This window comes from Phacochoerus africanus, chromosome 2 (genome assembly GCF_016906955.1).
Source record: "Phacochoerus africanus isolate WHEZ1 chromosome 2, ROS_Pafr_v1, whole genome shotgun sequence".
NCBI lineage: Eukaryota > Metazoa > Chordata > Mammalia > Artiodactyla > Suidae > Phacochoerus > Phacochoerus africanus.
Genome location: NC_062545.1, coordinates 33387085 through 33409688, shown reverse-complemented (window position 1 = coordinate 33409688; position 22604 = coordinate 33387085). Strand labels below are relative to the sequence as shown.

General features: G+C 38.4%; 1 protein-coding gene across 2 annotated transcripts in view; it reads right to left on the bottom strand.

Annotated features, from left to right (window-relative positions):
• The window catches only part of TMEM244 (transmembrane protein 244), a 31184-nt gene extending 9586 nt beyond the window's left edge, over positions 1 to 21598 (bottom strand). The window contains exons 1-6 of one of the 2 annotated variants that reach the window (XM_047758914.1): positions 21550 to 21598; positions 21288 to 21375; positions 8924 to 9009; positions 7005 to 7078; positions 3327 to 3452; positions 1733 to 1777 (exon numbers count right to left, since the gene is read on the bottom strand). In XM_047758914.1, the coding sequence (XP_047614870.1) occupies positions 1733 to 1777; positions 3327 to 3452; positions 7005 to 7078; positions 8924 to 9009; positions 21288 to 21320 (364 nt within the window). In that variant the 5' untranslated portion in view covers positions 21321 to 21375; positions 21550 to 21598. Of the gene's footprint in view, positions 1 to 1732; positions 1778 to 3326; positions 3453 to 7004; positions 7079 to 8923; positions 9010 to 21287; positions 21520 to 21549 lie in introns of those variants that run through there. The other variant, XM_047758921.1, reaches the window with a different exon arrangement.
• Positions 21599 to 22604: the final 1006 nt, after the last annotated feature.

Here is a 22604-nt window from a genome sequence, read left to right as displayed (position 1 = left end):
ACAGCCACAGCAATGCTGGGTCCGAGCCACATCTGCAGGCTATCAAGGCAACACTGGATCCTTAACCCACTGAGTGAGTCCAGGGATTGAACCCACGTCCTCATGGATACTAGTCAGATTCCGTTACACTAAGCCATGATGGGAACTCCTAAAAATATTTTATAAGGCATTTTTTCTTCTAATTGTAAAAGGAAAACATGCTTATGAATACAGAAATATTTGAGTATAGAAAAGATGTTAAAAACAAAAATTCTACCTACCGGAGCTATTTAGTCTTATGAAAATGCTGTTAGCTCTGATTTCATTGACTCGATGATTCTTGTTTGTGCTAAAATATTAATCAGGCCTTCAAGGGCTTTCAGAAATCTGTTACTCCTTGTATGCCAGTAACTGCATAGCTCCCATGAAAGGTGAAAGTCCCTGAGGCAGGAGTCTTTGGTGAATCAGAGGCCTAGCTTCCACACATAAAGAGCCACACCCAACATGAGACCACAAGGAAGAATTTCTAATATGTTTGACCACTGTTCTCTTACCTCTGAATTGCTAACCCAAAGATAATCAAAGAATGCTACTTTAAACATCATTTGGCAACTTTTCTCTGAGTAATCCAAACTTGATTATTAGAACTGAAATTTTTACCCAACTATTTTAGCAAATGCTATTGGTTTTGCATCATGCCAAAGTTGACTCTCCTTGTTATCAGGGTTGCATCTGATATGTGACCGAGATGGGTAGGCCTCAATAAATTCTGTGGTATTGTAAATAAAATCCAAAAGAGGGAAGTTCTTGTTTTTCACAGATGAAAGATTATTTCCACTTAGGCTCATTAAAGCATTTCTTTCAGTATCATTTTTCTGATGTATTAAAAATCTACATCTTGGGGAGTTCCCTGGTGGTTCCGTGGGTTAAGGATCCAGCATTGTCACTGATGTGGCTCTGGTTACTGCTGTGGTGTGGGTTGCATTCCTGGCCCAGGAATGTCTACATGCTGTAGGAGCCAAAACATGTATACATCTTGGGAAGGCTTATGCAAAATAAAACACCTACTTTTTACAAGTATTTTCTGTATGCACTAAACAATATTGAAGAATTATGGATATGCAAGGTAAGTGGAGTGAAGGGGCCAGTAGGCAATATAAATAATGTTGGTACTATAAATAACTCCACTTTAGGGGAAAGAATGTGGTAAAGTGCTACATGTCTGTTTCTCACCACTAAATATGACAATAATTTGATAAAAACTACTGCCAAATTTACTGAAAAGAGGAAATCTAAAAATATTTTGTGGTCTGGCTTAATCCAAATAAAACCTTTAGAGAAGTCTACTTTCACTTGATTAGTTTTCTTACTATATATATGACTGATGAATTCAATTTTTCAGTTGTGGACAGAAAAAAATTAATGAGATAAAATAGTTTCCTTTCTTCTTGTACTACTCTAAAGATAGTAATGCCGTTCATGTGGAAAGAAACTAAAAGAATGTGTCAAATACATATCCAGGGTTTTATTTCTTAGAATTTTAGAATGATAGAGCCCTTGAGTAGTCTTCTGGTCCAATACAAGACCCACATAAAATACTTTTATGCTGTTTATATATAAATATATATTTATATTAAATAAGTACTATGTATACATATATATGTATAATACTTTGTTATTATTCAGTGAATTTATTATATTTATAGTTGTACAATGTATATGTATAATACTTATGGGTATCATATATACATACCTAAAGCAGCCCACCAATGCGATGTCAAAGGGAATTCCAACATAACTACAACAGAAATAAAAGGTCTTGTTCATTTTCAAAACATACATTATTGTTTAACTCATGAAGAAATACTTTTCTTTGGTCAAATCATTTCCACATAGCAAAGAAAAATCTTATCCACATTCATGAAATCATGTAGCTCCAAAGTTGTAAAGTCATTGTCTGAAAAGGTCATTTGTTATGTCAGATATTTGAAACTCCTCCCCTAGAAATGATATCATGAATTGTCAGGTTCTCAGGTCAGCTCATAAAGTCAAACTGAAGTGAATGCAGCAGAAATGACCCTAAAACTATCCTGAATGCTCAGTGCTTGGCTCTCTCTGCGGTTCTGGGCGATCTCATTCTGAACTCAATTCTATTGAGCAATATTCCATAAGTATTTTCTATATGCCGTGTGTTAGGCAATTAACTTGTAACTTTTCTCCATCTAGAATCTATTGCCTATCTTGATTCTTGAAAACCAAGCCACCATATTATCCTGAACCCTTTTGCAGATATCCTAAGCTGTCTTCCTGGAATCCTTAAGCCCCAAAGTAAAATAGAGAATTTGAGGTGGGGTTCAGTGGTTCCCCAAGTTACTGAAAACATCTGTGTCTGAGGAAATTGACTCTAAGGGATTGATATACTAGCACTTTCTAATAGCACTGATGCTGACACACAGCAATTCATTTGAAAATTGTGTGTTCTTATGTTGGAGACTGATTATATCCGTCAATAGATCAAGACATTGAAAACATGAGCGATATTTAAGTAGTTAATAAATAATAACCTTGAATTACAACATGATTAATTATCATCCATACTTTGACAGTATGCTTTTTTTAAAAAAAGAAATAGAAGACAGTAAGAGAGACAACGTTACAATGGAAGGGTAAATTTTGAATAAATGGATGAAGAAATTGGTGAAACTGTCAGTTACTCAGTAATCATTATAGGCTTAGAGCCTGTGTCAGACAATTTCCCACTCTCACCAAAACTTCACTAGCTATCCCCAATTTTGTAGAGGAGGCAACAAACAGAAGTGATGTTATGGCTTGCCTTCGACTGCATACCTGGTAAAAAGAGAGGACTAGAATTTGAGTCCATTTTCTTCTGCCTCCAGAGATAACAGTAGAGATAAAAACCCTTTAATCTTGGAACCTAGTATTCTGGTTAAATAATAACTATTGTTGGGAACTTTGCAAGCCTGCAGGTACAGGTTTCCTCCATTCCCAGTGCCTAGTCTTGGGCCAATTTCTGCCTCAAGAAAGGATCTGAAGGAAAAATATTCTAACAGAGGCAACCCTACACAATGGATGACAAATTGAATGCAAAAGGAGAATAGGAAACACCTACCTTCAGTACAGTTTTGAATTGTAGTTAATCAAAAAAAGGAAATGGTAGGAAAGCTTGTGGGGGAGGAGGAGGGAGGGTAGGAGATGAAGTTTTCATCATCAGTTTCTTTTACTTAGTCATCAAAGGACACGATGCATATAGCAAAATTCTACTCTTATGGATCAATTTAGGTACAACATTCAGATCGAGTACATTTTGTTTCTTTTATTTTGCTTACCAGCTGACGTGATGGTAACATGAAGAATTGTTACTGAAATACCATAATCCCAAACCCATTCTTCCACTACCAGAACGAAAAGCAATCCACAAACAAAGTAGGTGACCTCTGTTGAGACTAAAAGAACTGCAAATAAAAGGAAAGAGAATTATGGAGTTCCCGTCGTGGCTCAGTGGTTAACGAATACGACTAGGAACCATGAGGCCGTGGGTTCGATCCCTGGCCTTGCTCAGTGGGTTAAGGATCTGGCGTTGCCGTGAGCTGTGGTGTAGGTTGCAGACATGGCTCGGATCCCGCGTTGCCTACCTAGATTGGTCAATTCCTGAATTATGTGAACATACTAATCATTTACTCTGTTTTAAACAGAAAGAAAGGTAGGCTCTGGCATAGGCCAGCGGCTTACAGCTCCGATTGGACCCCTAACCTGGGAACCTCCATATGCCGTGGGAGTGGCCCAAGAAAAGGCAAAAAGACCAAAAAAAAAAAAAAAAGGAAAGACAATTATTGGGAATGAGAGCACCTAATAATTCTGAAATATAGTGAGTAACAAGACCACTGCAACTTAATCTGCAACACAGTTTTGGTAAGAATTTCTTCACGTTTTACCTCTTAATATTCCTCAAATTTGAATAAGAACTTTAAAAATATCCCATCTTTTCATAATTGTTGGACTTATAGAAACATAACAGTATGTAATTTCTGTTTTATATTCTTTATACTTAGCATTTTAGAAGGCAAAATACAATAAAGGAAAATTACAATGTAACCAATGCACACCGATCTCTAACTAGATTGCAAATCTCTTTTGAAGATATATTAAAAACTAATGAAAAATTCAGTTCTGGGGTTTCAGGAGTGAAAAAAAAACCAAACAAATGTTGAGTTTATTGAACAATAATGTCTCTTTGGTACCAGTTATTGCCTCACTTGGAAATGAGTTCCTTTGTGTCTTTGTAATAAAATGGTGTGTTCAGATAGTCATCTGGGAAACATAACCGACGACACTGGATGAAAGAATGTTTCATAAATGACACATGTGGATGGAGGTGCTCTTCTAAATCCACCAGTTGTTTCATGTTTTCCCTGAACATGAATAAAGAGCTGGTTATTTACAGGTCAGTACCACATCTCTAAGGGCCTTGGACATGTGAAGGCTCAACCTTTGCCTTTTGTCTTCGACATGGACCTTTAAGATAATGGTGGTTGCAAAAATGAGATCCATCAAACTTTAAAATGACAAATGTATATGATATAGCACCAAGGTCCCTTTGTACTGATTCTACTTTCCATAAAAATTACCTTTCTTTCTGTTTAAAACAGAGTAAATGATTAGTATGTTCATATAATTCAGGAATTGACCAATCTAGGTAGGCAAACTCCATATTTTTCAAAGCAAAAAGGAAAATAGCCACATTATATTTTATTGTGCAGAAGTCATTAAAGTGACATGCCAACAATTGCCTAGTGGGTGAGCAAGACACTCAGCAAATAAGCAAGTCTCAGGGGCCAGCTTTTTTAAAGGCCTCACGCTTCCTCCTCTTCAATTCCATTGAACTCAACAGGTTTCAAAGCTGCATGGAGAATTCATATTAGCCCCTTTTCTATCGTATAGGAATGCAATTTTAGCATGTTCTGCCCCTAAAATCAGGGCTGTGGAAGGAATTATACTTCTATATCGTATTGACACCACCCCTGCCCAGCACATTTCCACTCCTGCCTCCACCAGTGGCTCACAGAACCTCCATGTTATCACAGGGAAAGAGAGATACCTCTTTTATCAGCATTTACAGATTTTATAGGTTAACTTGCAGCAGCTTAGAAACAGCCATTTCAGTCTTGAACAAGCTGTATTTGCATATATTGATAGAAAAGGATTATGTTTTGTCTGTGATATGAGAGACATCCTGATTTAAAGGAAGTCGTTCAAAATGTGAAGTCAGGATACCCATGCTCTAGTCTCACCTTACAGCTTAAGAGTGTTATGCCCTTGAGTGGGCTTTTAACCTCTGGGTCAGTTTGTTTCTTTCTCTACAAACTGGGAAAGGGAGTACTATCTTATCTACCTCAAAAAATTGTTGGGAGGATTTTATTTCAAAACGAAAGCAGTTTGTAATCTGTTCTCTGTGATGCAAGGGAAAGAAATTAGTAGTCCATGTCTGGACTGGATTCACACTTTCCAGTGTCCTTGCTAACCCTGATCTCCTGGGTGACAAATTTGTTGAAACAGACAAGAATCCTGACCATCAATGTATGCCCAAGACTCTGAGATTACTCTTACATTTTATCTTCAAGATTAAACAAGTCTGGATTCTCAAAGTAAGAACTTTGAAGAGTTATGGCACTTATCTCTCCAAGCCCAAAACTAAAGATATAATAGGCTAAGGGTTTATTGATATCTTTGTACAAATGTTAGTTGTTTGGGGAGAGGAAAGAATGATGTAAACTGTGCCAGACATTCCAGGGATCTTTACTCATCTCTGCTGTGTCACAACACAGCTTTCTTCAATAAGCCTGCGTCATTGTCCTGTCTTTCACTGACTGACTCAAAGACAAGAATAAAAAAAAGTTGAGTTTTAACTCTCTCTCCATACCCCAAACACACACACAACCCATACTGAGCTCTTCCTTGTGATTATTTCTTTATTATTTGTGAGTAGACTTGGAAGAAAAAAGTTAATTCAATTTTCAACAGGGAATTGCATGAAGAGGAGGTTAAGATAGAATGTTAGAACTCTTGTATCTCATCAGAATGAAAGTCTCTTCTCCCACCATATTCTTTGTCTATTCCAAAATGAATCAGTAATGCTGCCAAACAAGGTTACGCATTTGAGGAGGCTGTTCTGAAACTTTTTATTTAAATTCAGTAGTTCTAGCTGACTAAGTTTCCCATACAAGTTACATTTGGCTTTAGGCATTTTTGTACATTTGCATATTTGTTCCAAAAAAGATGTCCAGTGGTTTTCTAAGTAATTGTACTATTTGAAGAATCCACAATTTTAAGTTTTTAAAATTTTATTCTGGGAAAAAAGTTAACAGAATGTTAACAATAATTACTTATTCAAGAAAAACAGTCAATTTGAAAGCGAGAAAATTTACCTAGTATATTCTTTATTATCATTTTTCCTTTGCAAGTTTGACACTATTTTGGGGAGGAAAAAAAAAAATCAAACTAAGCATAAATGTACAAAGCAGAAAATGAAAGTCCTCTGTCATTCCAGCTGGGAGATAACAGTTTGTTGCATAATTTTCCAGATTTCTTACCACTGACGTGATGTATTTTACTCTATTCTACAAAAATGAATAATTATACTACACAAACTCCTTTGTAGTCTTTATTCCCCATTTCATATCTCACAAATATCTTTCCACATCAGTTCATTAGGCCATTCTTCCTCCATTTCTTTGAAAAATATTTAACGCAAAAACTTTACCCATAATATTACCAAATAAAAATTCATATAGGAATACTATCCATTTATTTCATCCCATGCCATCTTTTAGGAAGAGTCATTTAAAATTTTTATGGCACTTTTACACATTTTTGAAGTCAGATATAGGATACAGATGGCTGAGAAGAAGCCCTGATACTTTTAAAATTTTTATAAAACAAGAACTATTTTGATTTTTGGAGGCATGTTTTTCACTAATTAACAAAGATTGAAAACTAAAACCAATTACCTTTATAATTTGTGTTGAGCCAGGAGGGATTTGTTTTGAAATCAAATGGTGCCCGGACATCCAATTCATACACCCTGAAGATGTTACAAATGAAAACAGTTTACTCTGGAGGAGGCAGTTCATAACTTTGCACATCCAGGTTTGGAAGGTCATGTCTTCCTATCCAAGGATAAGTCATTAGCTTTAATCACCTTGTGGCGCATCTGAAAACTGGCTGACTTGGATGGCAGCCAAATACCCTTCTTATCCACATTGTCTTCTTTGTCCAATTAAGTCCACTTTGTTCCCCAAGTGAACTTCATTGTATTTGAGGTCTCAGCTGTGGTCCTGGGGGCGGGGGGGGCGTCCCTTCCATCAAATATGGAAAAAGAGCCTAATACTGTAACAACGGCACAGACCGGGAAGCAACAAGAACCAGGTTCCAATCCTGACAGTGATATTAACTGTGAACTTGGGCAAATTTCTCTGGGCTATAGTCTCTTATGTATAAATTGAAGCTATTAATCTATCTGAATCTAAACAGACATGGAAAACAAACTTACGGTTACCAAAGGGGAAAGAGTAGGAGAGAGATAAATTAGGAATTAGGGGTTAACAGATAACACACTACTATATATAAAATAGATAAACAATAGGAACCTGCTGTATAGCACAGGGAAATACATTCAATGTCTTGCAAAAACCTATAACAAAAGAATCTGAAAGAAATTATGTATATACACACACATAGAAATACATATACACACACATATATGAATCACTTTGCTGTGTATCAAAACCCAACACATGGTAAATTAACTATACTTCAATAAAAAATAAATACAATTATTTAACAATAGAGGAATAAAATAAAATAAAATCTGAGTCTATAAACCATGCTCAAGTTTGTAGTATGTACAGCTGGTCAATCAGTTAAAGCTGCCTCCCAGAGCTTTAAGGCCCAACTACTTCAAATGCCTCACCTCTGATTCATATTAACTACAAACTCTTGAAATCCCATGCTTAGGGAGCCCTGAATATTCTCGGCCCTTCCTTGTTTCAGGCCCGGCCCCACCATCTCCAGTCCCAGGCAATAGCTGAAAGGGTGTGAGCACCAGACTCTTCCTCAGTGGGTTTGCCTATAACCAAGCCTCTTAACATTATTCCCATTGCAAAAGTCAGAATAAGCATTTCTGGGCACTAATTTAAGTATTGAAATCAAAAGGCCCCGATTCCTTGCTTACATAGTAAAATTAAATTGTATCAATAATCAACTTCCAGAAATTTCTTCATAGCTATACATAAGGTATTTCAAGGAAATCAATGTATTGGCAAGCTACATTTGTAAAGATAAAATTCAACCATAGCTAAACAACAAAAAAATTATGTGAAAAAAAACACCTCACACTTATACAAACATATCTTTGAAAATACATGTATTACTTTATCCTCATGATAACCCCAGATTATTACCTCCATTTGACAAATAAAGGTAGTTGAAATCAGAAAAGCTCTATGGTTTATGCAAGATGATCCACGAAGTTAGTAAGAACCTGGGCTGGAATGCAGCTCTCCTGACTCACGGTCCAAAGCTACTGCCAGTATCTATCAGAAAATACTGAAATTGGATGTAGATCACCTCTAATTCCCTTCTAGCTCAAATGTCCTCTGATTCAACACCAAGGAAATAATAGCTTCACTCTCCTTCCATGCTCAATCTCCAGAGCTTCAGAGAAACAATCCTGCCTGGTTCTATTCACCTTATGGTTGTTACTTTTACCATATTTGCTTACTTCTACTTAAAATTAAAAGTGAGAAACATGCCATTAAAAAATCAGCACCTTCTATTCCATAAAAACATGCTGAGTTCACGCAACATGAACTCCTTTGATATCAGATCGGAGCTTCTGAATTCTGTGTGAAGGCGATGTGCTACTTACCTGAGCATCACGCAGCACAGGCCCAGAACCGCATAGTACACAGTGTAGAAGAGGATAACACATACGAGAAGGTTCTGCAAAACAACCTGCAGAGAACACAGGGGTGAGCTCCAAGAGCCTGGGCTTTTTCATATGGTTGTTGGTAATGAGTCTGACAAACAAAAGACGATGAATGACTGCTAGACAGCGTTGGCTGGTTTTGTTTTGCTTGGAGACCCATGGGGTGAGAAGGACTTCAAAGTGCACAATGAAAGTGTTGCTGACGGGAGAGGCTGGCACAGTACATATTTGCAGCAAGGATTAATGCAGTACATAAATCCACAACCACTGACCCTCCATCTACCACAACAAGCTCCTAAGTGCCAACATTTATATTTTCACTTGACTGACTGACTCTAAATCTCAGCTGTCATGAGAGTAAAAATATGAGAACACCTAAGAAATTCTGAAAAGCATGAACAGAGAGTTCCTGTTGTGGCTCAGTGGTTAACGGATCCGACTAGGAACCATGACTTTGCGGGTTTGATCCCTGGCCTTGCTCAGTGGGTTAAGGATCTGGCATTGCCATGAGCTGTGGTGTAGGTCGCAGACGTGGCTCAGATCCTGAGTTGCTGTGGCTCTGGTGTAGGCCGGTGGCTACAGCTCCAATTCGATCCCTAGCCTGGGAACCTCCATATGCTGTGGGAGTGGCCCAAGAAATGGCAAAAAAAAAAAAAAAAAGAAAGAAAAAAGCATGAACAAAAAGTTACACATAATAACACAGCAATAGTTAAACCCCTGTGTAAGAATTTACAGAGTAATTGGCCTAATAGATGGTCCTGAAATGGACCCTTTCTCATTTGACTTAAGAAGAAAGCAATGCAGATAAATGGGGACAGATGGATTTTTTTTTTTCTTTCTGGTTTTTAGGGCCACACCTGTGCATATAAAAGTTCCCAGGCTAGGGGTCAAATCGAAGCTGCAGCTGCCAGCCTATGCCACAGCCACAGCAGCTCGGGATCTTTAACCCACTGAGCAAGGCCAGGGATCGAACGTACACCCTCATGGTTACTACTTTGGCTCGTAACCCGCTGAGCCACAATGGGAACTTTCAGGGATAGATGGCTTATTCAACAAGCAGTGCTATGAAAACTGTCTAACTTCTAGGTAGAAAAATCTCATTAGGTTCCAGTCTTATTGAGAAGGGATGTATCCATTACACTCAGTAATGTATTTTTTAGTATCCGGCATGGTTCCTGGCACGTAGTAGGTACTCAATGAAATGAGTTGAGTTTTAGGATTAATAGAAGAATGGCTGACTTTCAGTCTGCACATGAGTTGTTTAAGGGGCATCCACTATGACTTTTCAGAGCCCAGACCACACTGAACACTACCTCATATAAAAGCAATCTTTGATGTACAACAAGATAGTAATCAATCAGCAGATAATTATCAAGTGTTGACATTGTGCCCAAAGCTGTTTCAGACTTCCTGGCATTACAAAGGAAGTGAGACAGACAAAATTATCATACAGTAAACAATTAGAACAAGCAAATATATCCAATATTTATATGCCCTTTTAAAGCATACTTATATAGATTAGCTCATCTTTCAAAATAAACACATGAGCTAGGATTATAATTACCTCTTTGTGGATTAAGAAAGATTCGGAGACATTAAGGATATTCACAAAGCTGGTCACTGGAAGAACTGCAATTTTATACCATGTTTATTAACTCTGAGGCAGAAAGCAAACTTTATGGTTATGATTATAAGGGCAAAATTGCCTCACTGAAGAGAGATAACCTAGGTTTCATAAAGATATAGACTGTTAGTAAGAATCATAACGAGGAGTTCCCGTCATGGCGCAGTGGTTAACGAATCCGACTAGGAACCATGAGGTTGCGGGTTCGGTCCCTGGCCTTGCTCAGTGGGTTAACGATCCGGCGTTGCCGTGAGCTGTGGTGTAGGTTGCAGACGCGGCTCGGATCCCGCGTTGCTGTGGCTCTGGCGTAGGCCGGTGGCTACAGCTCCGATTCAACCCCTAGCCTGGGAACCTCCATATGCCGCGGGAGAGGCCCAAGAAATAGCAACAACAACAAAAAAGACAAAAGACAAAAAAAAAGAATCATAATGAACCACACTCTTCATATTTAATATCAGCCTATATGTCCTTTAAGCAATTCTCAAATACAAAGTGTTTGCATGTGAAACATGTAAATTCTCTGCACTCCATACCTAGATATTTGGCTTCTGTAGATAGTGTGTAGGACCCAGGTATCTGCATTTTAATAAGCCTCTCAGATGATGCCAATGCAAAGATTTACTGAGGACACAGGAACAGGTCCAGGGGATAAATAGAAACCTAGATTTCTCCTATAGGTTCCTCCTGAGGTAGGATTTCTTAATGGGAACTGGATGGAGAACTAATAAATTGGGTTCCTGAGGCAAATGGACAAGATGGACAAGAGACAAATTTCCAAGAGAAATAACCAAATATAATCCTTTACTTCACTAATAATAACAAAAATGCGATGAGACACTATTAACCTCCTGCCAAGTTAGTCAAAATATTTTTCTTTTTTAAAAAGGAATAACTTGTTCTGGTGAATAAAAGAGTCACTGTTCTAGATGGCTGATGTGAGTGGAATTTAGTGCAAGTCTATCAGAAAGCAGTGGATCAATATATATTTTCAAAAGTGTGATCCTGAACCCAAATATATGTATTTCTGGTAAGAAACAGAAAAGTCTTAATAGTGTTTGTCTTTACATTGCAAAAGCATTGCATTTCTTCTTTTTCTTATTTTTTTTTACTATACTTTATAAATTTATAATGAAAGAATGAAAGAAACTTAATCTTTAGCAGTTGTAGACTGCTAGATTTTGGGCAAGTTATTCTGAATGATGTTTTTAATCTGTAAATTAGGTGGTGGTGGTGTTTTTAACCACTTTGCACTCATTATCTTGTTGAATACTTAATGTAAACTACAGACTGTGCAGAAAAATAGATATGCTCAAGTAAACACAAAAAATATGTGCAAATTCAGTGTTTTCAAGTAACTCGGAAGCCCACTGTGGACTTCAGATTCCTAATTCCAGAATTCATAATCTTTTTGCTTTGTTTTGTCTTTTGGCCACACCAACGGCATATGGAAGTTCCCAGGCCAGACATCCAACTGTACCACAGCAGCAACACAGACTGCTGCAGTGACACCACCAGATCCTTATCCCACTGTGCCACAAGGGACCTCCAAGAATTCCTAATCTTGAAGGGTAATTCTAACTCTATGTTGGTGCCATTTATGTGCATTTAAAATTTTATAAAGAAGGAGTTCTCGTCGTGGCACAGTGGTTAATGAATCCGACTAGGAACCATGAGGTTGCGGGTTCGGTCCCTGCCCTTGCTCAGTGAGTTGACGATCCGGCATTGCCGTGAGCTGTGGTGTAGGTTGCAGACGCAGCTTGGATCCCGCGTTGCTGTGGCTCTGGCGTAGGCCGGTGGCTGCAGCTCCGATTCGACCCCTAGCCTGGGAACCTCCACATGCCGCAGGAGCGGCCCAAGAAATAGCTAAAAAAAATTTTAAAAAATAAAATTTTATAGAGAAGAGATCATCCTAGTCTCCATTAGAACTAAGGAAAGCATCAACCTACTCATCCTATCAACAACTATGGCAGAGGCTGCAAGCAGTCTAAATAATATTTGCAGGACTAGTATTTTAGGTTATATTTCAAATTTCAACATGTTCATTAGGCTCCATCTCTAGTTATAGGGAACAGAAAGAGCATGCCCTCCTAATGGTGACAACTGAAACACTTTCAGAATCAATTCAGAAAACTGTCTTAGTAGCTCTTCAACTATACTTTGCCACCATTCAAGATCCACAGCAACCTAAAAGATAAGCACACACTGGCCATGCATGCTTAGGACTAAACTCTTCTGGTATCTGTTCTCTCTATTTCTTCTTTTAGCTCTTCTCTTAATTATCCATCTCCCTCTGATGCAAATACAAAAGAGAGAGAGAATCTGATTATATAACCCAGTTACTACCTGGTACATGGCACCCTGGTTGGATAGAAAGCTCTCAGCAGGTGCTGATGGCTGGCTGGCTGAGTCGTGGATGGCCATCTTTGAGTCAAATGAACTTCTTTAAAGCAAACAGGAGTGTCCAATTATAGAGTTCCCCTCAAATAAAGCATGGCAACCTATGTAAAATGTACCCCACGAATCCGGCTGAGCTAAGGGGATAGTACCTAGAATAACTTCCAGAAAGAGGCAGAGAACTAGCAGGCCTCTGGCATATTTGCTGCTGTTAAACTATTAGTAAGACAAATATCTGAAAACAAGGCCGGATATAGACTTTTAAAAAACTCTATGATAGTGTTGCTTACCAGCATTGAGGTAGTTTGGGGGTGGGGGCTGTTAGGGGAAGATTCTCTTGTTTGCAGATACTGGTTAGCAGGTTTCAGACAATTCAGGTCTTCTCAATTTCTTTCCTAGCCTGTAAAGTTCAGTATGTTCTAAAATACCCTAGGGCCCCAGTTGCCTTTTTGGTTTGCTAAATTCTAGCTATTATTTAAATAACATACATTCATTAACTCAGACCCAAAAGTATTTGGTACAAAAGATAAAAAAAGAGCAGATCTACAGAGAGTCATTGTGGAAAATCTGGCAAACAAAAACATAAAGCAAAAAAGAAAAAAAAAGAGAGAGAAAAGAAAATCTCCCATAATTCATGATCCAAACAAATCTAGGTTACATTGCTAGTCAACAACCATCAATTCCTTTGGTCAACATCTGTAGCTTCCAGAGACTGGACTTCAGTGGGGGGCTTTTGGGTCCCTCTCCCATATCCTCAATTCAGTATCTGAAAACTAAATCTGATAGGAAATGTGAGTATCTTAATGGTGTTTGTTTTTAGATGAGGAAATCATAAATGTTCCCTTCTCCCGTTTCCATATTTTATACATTTCTAATGAAAGGAAAAGACCAGATTTCTGAATGTTACAATAACTGCAAGTCCTACTTAAAACGGTGCCAAGTGTGCAGACATTTATTAGCAGACAGACACAAAAATATTTATACAACCTGTTTCGGAAAACTTGGGGAAGTCCCTCTTTCTGTCTCTCAGCACTTTGACAAACACTTTGAGTTTGTCTGGTTTACTCTGAGGCAGGCCTGGTGACATCCTGAAGCCAGATGACTGACCCTGGCCAGATGGGTTGACAGGTTCCTCCAGGAAGTAGGGGGTACAATGCAAGACCTAGATCTTGGGTGCTTCTCTGATGGTACTTAGGTTCCTGAGCCTCCCAGATTCTGATCCCTTGTTCAGGTAAGGAGAGTGAGGCCCGCTCACTTTTGCATATTTTGACAATATTCATCTCACCAGTGGGAAAAAAAGAACTTGTTCTGATTTTCATTAACAAAGTCGTCTCTTATATGGGCTTCAATAATAATTTTTAAACAGCCTGAGAACCTTTTCTTTTCTTTTTTTGCTTTTTAGGGCCACACCTGCAGCATTACGGAGGTTCCAGGTTACTGGTCAAATCGGAGTTACAGCCGCTGGCCACAGCCACAGCCACAGCCACAGCAGCAACACAGGATCCAAGGTGCATCTGTGACCTAGGATCCTTAACCCACTGAGCGAGGCCAGGGATCAAACCTACAACCTCATGGTTCCCAGTTGGAGTCGTTTCTGCTGTGCCACAACAGGAACTCCCTGAGAACCTCTTCAAGTATGTTTCTTGATAGGGATATTTCAGATGCTAACCAACAGCTCCTGGGGTGTAGATTAACATTAATCTGTGCACACCAAGTTAACACTATATTACACCAAAGGATCTTGTATTTCACACAAAAATCTATTTTCAAACAAATCTTCCTTTTTATATTAATACTCACATTTTCCCCTTTTAAATGGCTTAAAACTTGACAGCCTTTGCAAAAAGATGGCTAGGTATAATACACAAGGGTAACATGAAACCATAGCATTTATTTCTCAAAGGCAGAGAATGAAAATAAAATTTTCAAGGAACTTAGGTATTTTTTCTCAAACTCTCACAAGAGCAGGACATTTCCTATATAACCACAAAACTACTAACACCCACAAGAAATTTTACTTGGATGCAACATATTATTTCCATAGAGTCCAATTGAAATTTCTCCAATTGGCCTGAAAATCAGAGAAACCTAGAATCAAATTTTTGCAAGTTACAGTTGGTTGTCATAGCTTTTAGTGTCATAGTCAGAATTTGTCTGATAGTTTCCTCCTGATTACAGTCTTTGGGAAAGAATTCTGCGCAGGTAACACTGTGTATTTCCCGAGTAACTCATGAAGAGATACCTAATATCATTTTGTCTCATTTTTAGTGGTGTAAGTTTGATCACTTGCCAGATCTCCCTATTTTAATTGCACTATTTATCTTTTGCAGTTAATAAGTAATCTGTGAAATGTACTTGAGATGACGGGACTATCCTGTTTCCTCAAAACTTTTTACCTATTAGTTTTTATCATCCACTGACAGACCTTGTCTGAATCAATTACTTACACTGGTGCTATAAAATGGTGATTTTCTTACTTTATTTTTTCCTCTGGATATTAGTACACAATTGCTTATAAAGAGATTTCCTTTCTTATCTTTGAATTTATGTACTTATTTATTCATCTGTTTTTGGTAACTTTTTAATTTTCTCTGTGTTCAAATGCATTAATATCATGATTCTTGTTGATGTTAAAATTATCCCAAATTTGACCAGTTTGGGCACCCACAAGATAACTCCTGTGTTCATTTTATGTAACCCCATCATTTTTTTGGGTACTTCTTTGCTTTCCCCCACAACCTGACATTTCAATGAGATACTACTATTTCATCACTATAGTTCCATATGATTTTTCTTCTACTTGTGAGCTTTCTGGTTTCTTCCATTAGTTTCTGTCTTTCTATCTATTCTAGGATCAATAGCACACTTTTAATTACAGCAGCTTATAGCATGGTTTAATAGAGTCATTCCTCATTATTCAATATTTTGGGTTCCAATGATTATATTTATGCTTATTTTGCCATATAACCTTCCAAATCTACTTGAATAACCTAAATAACATTACTTTTTGCTATTCTTATTGTGATCATGTTAATTTATTAATAAGATGTGAATAAAGAGTTCCCGTAGTGGCACAGCAAAAACGAATCCGACTAGGAACCATGAGGTTGTGGGTTTGATCCCTGGTTTCGCTCAGTGGGTTAAGGATCCAGCATTGCTGTGAGCTGTGGTATAGGTCACAGATGTGACTCAGATCTGGCACTGCTGTGGCTCTGGCGTAGGCCAGCAGCTGTAGCTCTGATTAGACCCCTAGCCTGGGAACCTCCATATGCCATGGGCGTGGCCCTAAAAAAACAAAAGACAAAAAAAAGATGTGAATAAATAATAGAAATATAAGGTTTACACATGCTATCCAAAACAAAAAAAGCTCCACATTCATTCGTTTTCCTTTGTATTTTCAAAAGTAGATATTTTCCTCAGATTTTATGCATTTTCTGTTGTTATTCTTAAATAAATTCTTTTTTTGCTACTAATATAACTTGTTTTAACTTGTTACATCATCTAATCAGCTATGTTTTTGTGTATAAAAAAGCTTCTAATTTTTGTTTTTAGTTTAATATTCTATTACTTTACTGAATTTTTTATTATGGTAGTTTTTTTTTCATTCACTGTCTTGGATTTTTCCAAATATACAGCAACATCATCTGTAAACAGAGATAGTTTCACCATCACGCCTATTCCAATGCTTATGACTCTACTGTTTATTCTAGTTTGATTGTATTTAGTGCCTCCACTATTTTTTTTACTTTTTATTTTCATTTATATTTTTACTGATATAAAATTTTAATGAGTAGACAAAAGTAATTACAGAACTATAGTCCCAATTAATACAAGTGAAGAAATCCTTAAGATGTATAGCAAATTAAATCCAGGAAAAAGTAAAAAAATAAAATATGCACCACTGGATTTCGTTAGAGGAAAATATGGCTGACTAAATACTGGGGGGACTAAATACTAGGGAAACAATCAGCCTCGCCCCCCACAGTCTGGGTTTCTTCTCTGCAGCCAGAATCTGTAAAGGCCTGAGTCAGGATACCTCGCTCCTTAGCACTAAACCTTCTATGGCTCCCACACTCTCAGCAGGCGCAGCTCCGCCTATGCCATTGCAGGGCTCATTCCTGCCCACTTGCTCTCTGGTCCCAACAGACACAGCGTAGACTTGCGGTTTCAAGAGCATTCCCACGGGCATGCATAATAAGCACATGCTAGTTCTTGTGCCTGGAAACCCTTCCTTACTTCGTCTCACTGGGTTCCAGAAACGAGAAAAGCTTCTCCACAGCCCCTGGTCTGGATTAAGGACCGTGGGCCAAAATGACTCACCTCTGGGTGACCCCAAACTCTCAGGCAGCGAGAGCGGAAGGTGAAAGTTGCTAAAACCACAGAATCCTTTATATCCAGGTCCAAGACTAAGTGCACGCGGGTCCTGGTGACTGGTGGCTGGAAGAAGCCCACCCTCGCACCTGCGTCCAACCGGCCGTGGACTTGGTGAAGTAGGCGGGGTCGGGGGCGGGGCCTTCCAGCTTCGTGGACTCCACGGAGGTTCTGCCGGGTCGGGGCGTGACCTCGACTGACCTGCGCTCTGAGCCTCAGGTTCCCTGGTGTAAAAGGCGCACAAGGCCCAGGCGCTGCCTCCAGTCCCCTGGAGGAAGGAGGGTTGGTGCGGAGTCGGGAGAGCACGCAGCCTGGCCAGGTGGAGGGCGCGGCCTGTGCAAAGTCGCAGAGGTAAGTCCCCGCTCTCTTCCTCCGCCTTCCTTAGGTCCCCTCGAAGAACTGCCTGGGAAGCAGCCTGGGCCCAGGGCCCGTGTGTCCACCAAAGCGGTGCACTGACCAAGGCGCGCCAGCCACCTCTAATATGTTTTTTAAAAGTCCTAGAGTTAGTGGGTATCCTTGCCTTGTTTCTGGCCTTAATCTGAATACTTCTATGAGTTCCCTGGTGGCCTAGTTGTTAAGGATCAGGCCTTGTCACTGCTGTGGCTCCAGTCGCTGCTGTGGCGCGGCAGCCCAGGAATTTCCGCATGCCTTGGGCGGCCAAAAAAAAAGAAAAAAAAAAAGATGTGAATGCCTCCAGTATTCTCTAGTAAGTGATATACTGGCTCAGAACTGCACTGTGTGTGTTCTGTGTGTTTGTGTATAGTTATAATCATATATTAACGCTAAAGAAAAAAATAGTTCAGTTCACATTTTATTCAGTGTTTTGATAAACAAGAATGGTTGTTAATTTTTGTGAAAGGCCATTTTAGTATCTATGAAAGTGATCACAGGATTTTCTACTTAGATTTTTAGAATAAATATTACTTGGGTTATGATGTAGTTTTTACTATGAGCTCCTGGATTCTGTTTGCAAATGTGTTATTTAGAGTTTTACTTCCATACTGAGATTGAAATTGTATTTTCTGTGCTATCTTTATAAGGTTTAGATGACAATAGAATTCTTGTTTCATAAAAATATCTGGTGGCTTTTCTTCTTTCTCTATACTTGGAAATAATTTAAGTAACATTGGGGGCATATTATCTTTGCAGATTCAGGAGGGTTCCCCTGTGAAAACTGGGCCTAGTCCTTTCATAACAACCTTCTCTTTTTATTCTATGGAAGCTGGAAGACCTTAAGTGATTGTGCAAAGCAGAATGTTCCAACTGACTAGAACAGCTAGCTTTATTCTACAGAGAAAATATCTGCATATTCTTCAGGGTCTAGTCCATATATCATATTCATACTCCACCTCCACTCAAGGACAGAATCAATCCCTCCTCCCTTCTTTTATTTTTTTATTTTATTTTTTTTCTGCTTTTTTTTAGGGCCGCACCCGTGGCATATGGAAGATCCCAAGCTAGGGGTCGAATCAGAGCTATGGCTGCCAGCCTACACCACAGCCCCAGCAACACAGGATCTGAGCCACGTCTGTGACCTACACCACAGCTCACGGCAATGCCAGATCCTTAACCCACTGAGCGAGGCCAGGGATCTGACCCATATCCTCATGGATCCTGGTCGGGTTTGTTAACCTCTGAGCCACGAAGGGAACTCCCCTCCTTATTTCTTTTACATCCATAGCATTATGCTATGTCATACAGATTGGATCACATGGTTGTATCATACTTATTTATGATAAGTAAATAAGTATTTCATTTCTCTAGTCTCTCAGAGATGCTAATTTAATCATATTTGATTCGTCAGCCACAAAAATATTGTTTAACCCTTCATAAGTGTTCACTAAATATATTTTGAATAATAATTAATGAAGAGAAGGAAAAACCAATGAAAGCCCACTTCAGTGGGAAGCATAGTCTACTTATAAAAAATGTGGACTCTAGGATCAGATAGACCAGAGTTCTTTTCCATTTTCTCACAGGCAAGTGTGTGACATTGGCCAGTTACTCTCTGTGTTTTGTTCTACTTATCTGTAAAATATAGGTAAAAATCTTATAGGGATTTTGTATTCAGAACATAAATAAGAATCCTAGCATTAGGTACTATATGTGCTAAATAGGTAATATTTGCCCTCTGCTTATTCCCTGTGTGAAAGCCTGCTGCTGGGTTCTTTAGGGAATTCCTAGAGAAATCATGAGCTCCAGCATACTGATGCTGGATCTCTATGAAAATGTCTGTAGGGATGAATTCTTCAGTTCAGGTCAATAACCATAGGGAAATGCAGGAATGTGTTTTGCCTCTGAGATTTTTACATGCAACATTTATTTTAGAATTGGAATTTGACATTAGTTGCATGTAGTTTTGAAATGTGTATTCCACTGGAGTTCTGAGAAACAATGCATCGTATCCTGAACAACAACTTAGCCGTTCTCATACCTGGGCTTTCTTCCCAGTTCCTGTGCTGTTTCCCCAGACAGCAAATTAATTAAATGGCCTTTGGCCATAACTCTTTCCCTTGAGTCAGCTTTTCTCTCATTTAAAGTGTAGAGATAGGGGGGATTTAATTAGCCCAATGCCTGGCACATTGCATGCACTCAATAAATGTCTGTTGAGTTTTGGAATTCTCTTTAGATGAAGGTCACTTTTGCTATTACTATTAATTTATGAGCATATCAGTAATTCCTGTGCTGATAATGTTGACAATGAATGGGGACTTAAGCTAACTCAGTTTATGGTGATGTATTATGAGAACTGAGATTTTTCAACAACTCTCCCATTTTGAACATACTCACTATTGGTTTAATGTTCTAAGGCTGTGATTCTGCATATAAAGCTCTGGGATTCTAAAAAAATGCAACAATTACCTGGATATTTCCACTGGAAGGATCATGGATCTGTGTGTGTGTGTGTGTGTGTGTGTGTGTGTGTGTGTGTGTGTGTAAGCCCAGACTAAATATAGCGTCCTCAATCTTTATGTAAGCTACTTAAGGGAGAGGATAGTGTCTTTTAATTTTTATCTCTCCAGTAAAGTTATTATTGTTAATCCAAGCCCCAAACTGTACATAAGTTATGAACAGTTTAAAATCCTCTTAAAAATGTTTCTTCAAAAAATTTGCCTAAAATAATGTTTTTACTGACCTAGAAAAATTGTCTTAGCTGTTGCCATACTTAACATTTCTTACTGATGATCTATGTTGTGATGATGGCAGTAAGCAGAGAAAGCTTAAGGAAGTACACACAGCCCTGATATTTTACTAAAATAAATGTAGCACTAATTCATAATCATCGTTCAATTTTTAAATAAAAATCAGACTTTCCAGAGTGTCATTCCCTTAAGGCTGGATGCTTATAGGCCCAAGGCCTATGTAAATTTACATAGCTGTTTTGAGGTTTTGCATATTTCTTTGTTTTAGGTGCTTTGATTTTTTTTTAAAAGGGGTATTTTTATGCTGAAATAAAATACAACTGTTAACACCAGCCTCAAGGGAAAAGAAACTAAAAACTTACAGCTGAAAATGTTGCAATATTTTGCCTTTAAAATCTTGTACATCCTTTCAAAGTTGGAAAGAATAAAAGCCACCCCCTGCCAAAAAAGACTGTGGACAAACTGTCATGATTTCAGAAAACGATAGCAGAAGTGCAGGTGTTAATACTAGAAAGTTTGCCTGTGAGTAAAATGGCACCTCCGAAACAGCCACTATTTAAATGTTTTTGAATCTTTTCTTGGGCACGGATGCCTTTATATTGCCACCATTACCACACAATGCGAGCACTACTGCAGAATGTTTTCTGCATGGTACGCAGCCAAAAGCGAAACAAGTTGCCTACGGACAGAAAGGACATTTATAGAACTTATTTGCTTACGCCAGGGCTAGGTAGTAATTTAAAGGCAATGCAAAGAAGTACTCTCTCTTTACCTTGCTGGGAGCAACTCTGACCTGAAGAGCCATGTACACATCCTATGTCAAAGAGTGGTGAAATCCATACATCTTGTATTGACGACATCTGGAAGAAGAGACAATTGTCATGTGAGCTTTTCAATTACTCTGGAAGACTGTGAGACACAGTTGTGCAGGATGATTGGATTACACGAAAAGGAGACAGAAGCCATCTGTGAGCCAAGCATAAGCTGCTGAGTGCCAAAATGAACATCCTTATTAGGCGACTGAGTCCTCATACCATTTGTAGTTTGGTCAAGTTTGAAAGATGACTTGATTGTTTTCAGGCAGTGCTGCAAATAGGCAGGGACTTGAAATTCTTCCTGGCTGTAAGAGCTGTCTCATACTTAAATTAGAGACATAGCTTCTCAGATAGGGATTCTTGAGGCTGTCTCCAAAGATGCTGCTGCCATTCATGCTGAAGCATGACCTGTCCTCTCTGTTTCATTTGCAAGGATCATAGATGATGGAGAAAGAAATCATCCTACTTCTGGGCATATATCTGAAAAAATCTATAGTTCAAAAAGATACCTGCACCACAGTGTTCATTGCAGCTCTGTGTATAATAGCCAAGACATGGAATCAACCTAAATGTCCATCGACAGAGCAATGAAAAATGAAGATGTGGTACCTATATACAATGGAATATTACTCAGCCATTAAAAGTGGGGGAAGTAATGCCAATTGTAGCAACATGGATGGACCTAGAGATTACTATTCTAAGTGAAGTAAGTCAAAGAAAGAAAAATATCATTTGATATCATTTACATATGGAATTTAATTTAAATTCAATTTAATTTAAAAATGATACAAATCATCTGATTTACAAAACAAACTCACAGATTTGAAAACAAATGGTTTTCAAAGGGGAAATGGTTACCAAAGGGGAAATGTAGGGGGAGAGGTAAATCAGGAGTTTGGGATTAACATATACACACTGCTGTATATAAAGTAGATGCCAACAAGGACCTACTTAGAGCACAGGGAACTCTACTCAGTATTCTGTCATAACCTACGTAGGAAAAGAATCTGAGAAAGAATGAAGATATGTAAATGTATAACTGAATCACTTTGCTGTATACCTGAAACTAACACAACACTGTAAAGCAACTATACTCCAAAAAAATAAAAAAGAAAGAGAAATCATTAGTCCCTTTTACATCATGGCAAAGCAGTATAAAAATTCTGACTATCTGTTGGGAAGCAGAAAGATCTTCATGCTCTAAAATAATGGCTTTTATACAGTCAATGGAATGTTTTCAAGAACTGCCAGAATGCAGTCAGTATTGGAATTCT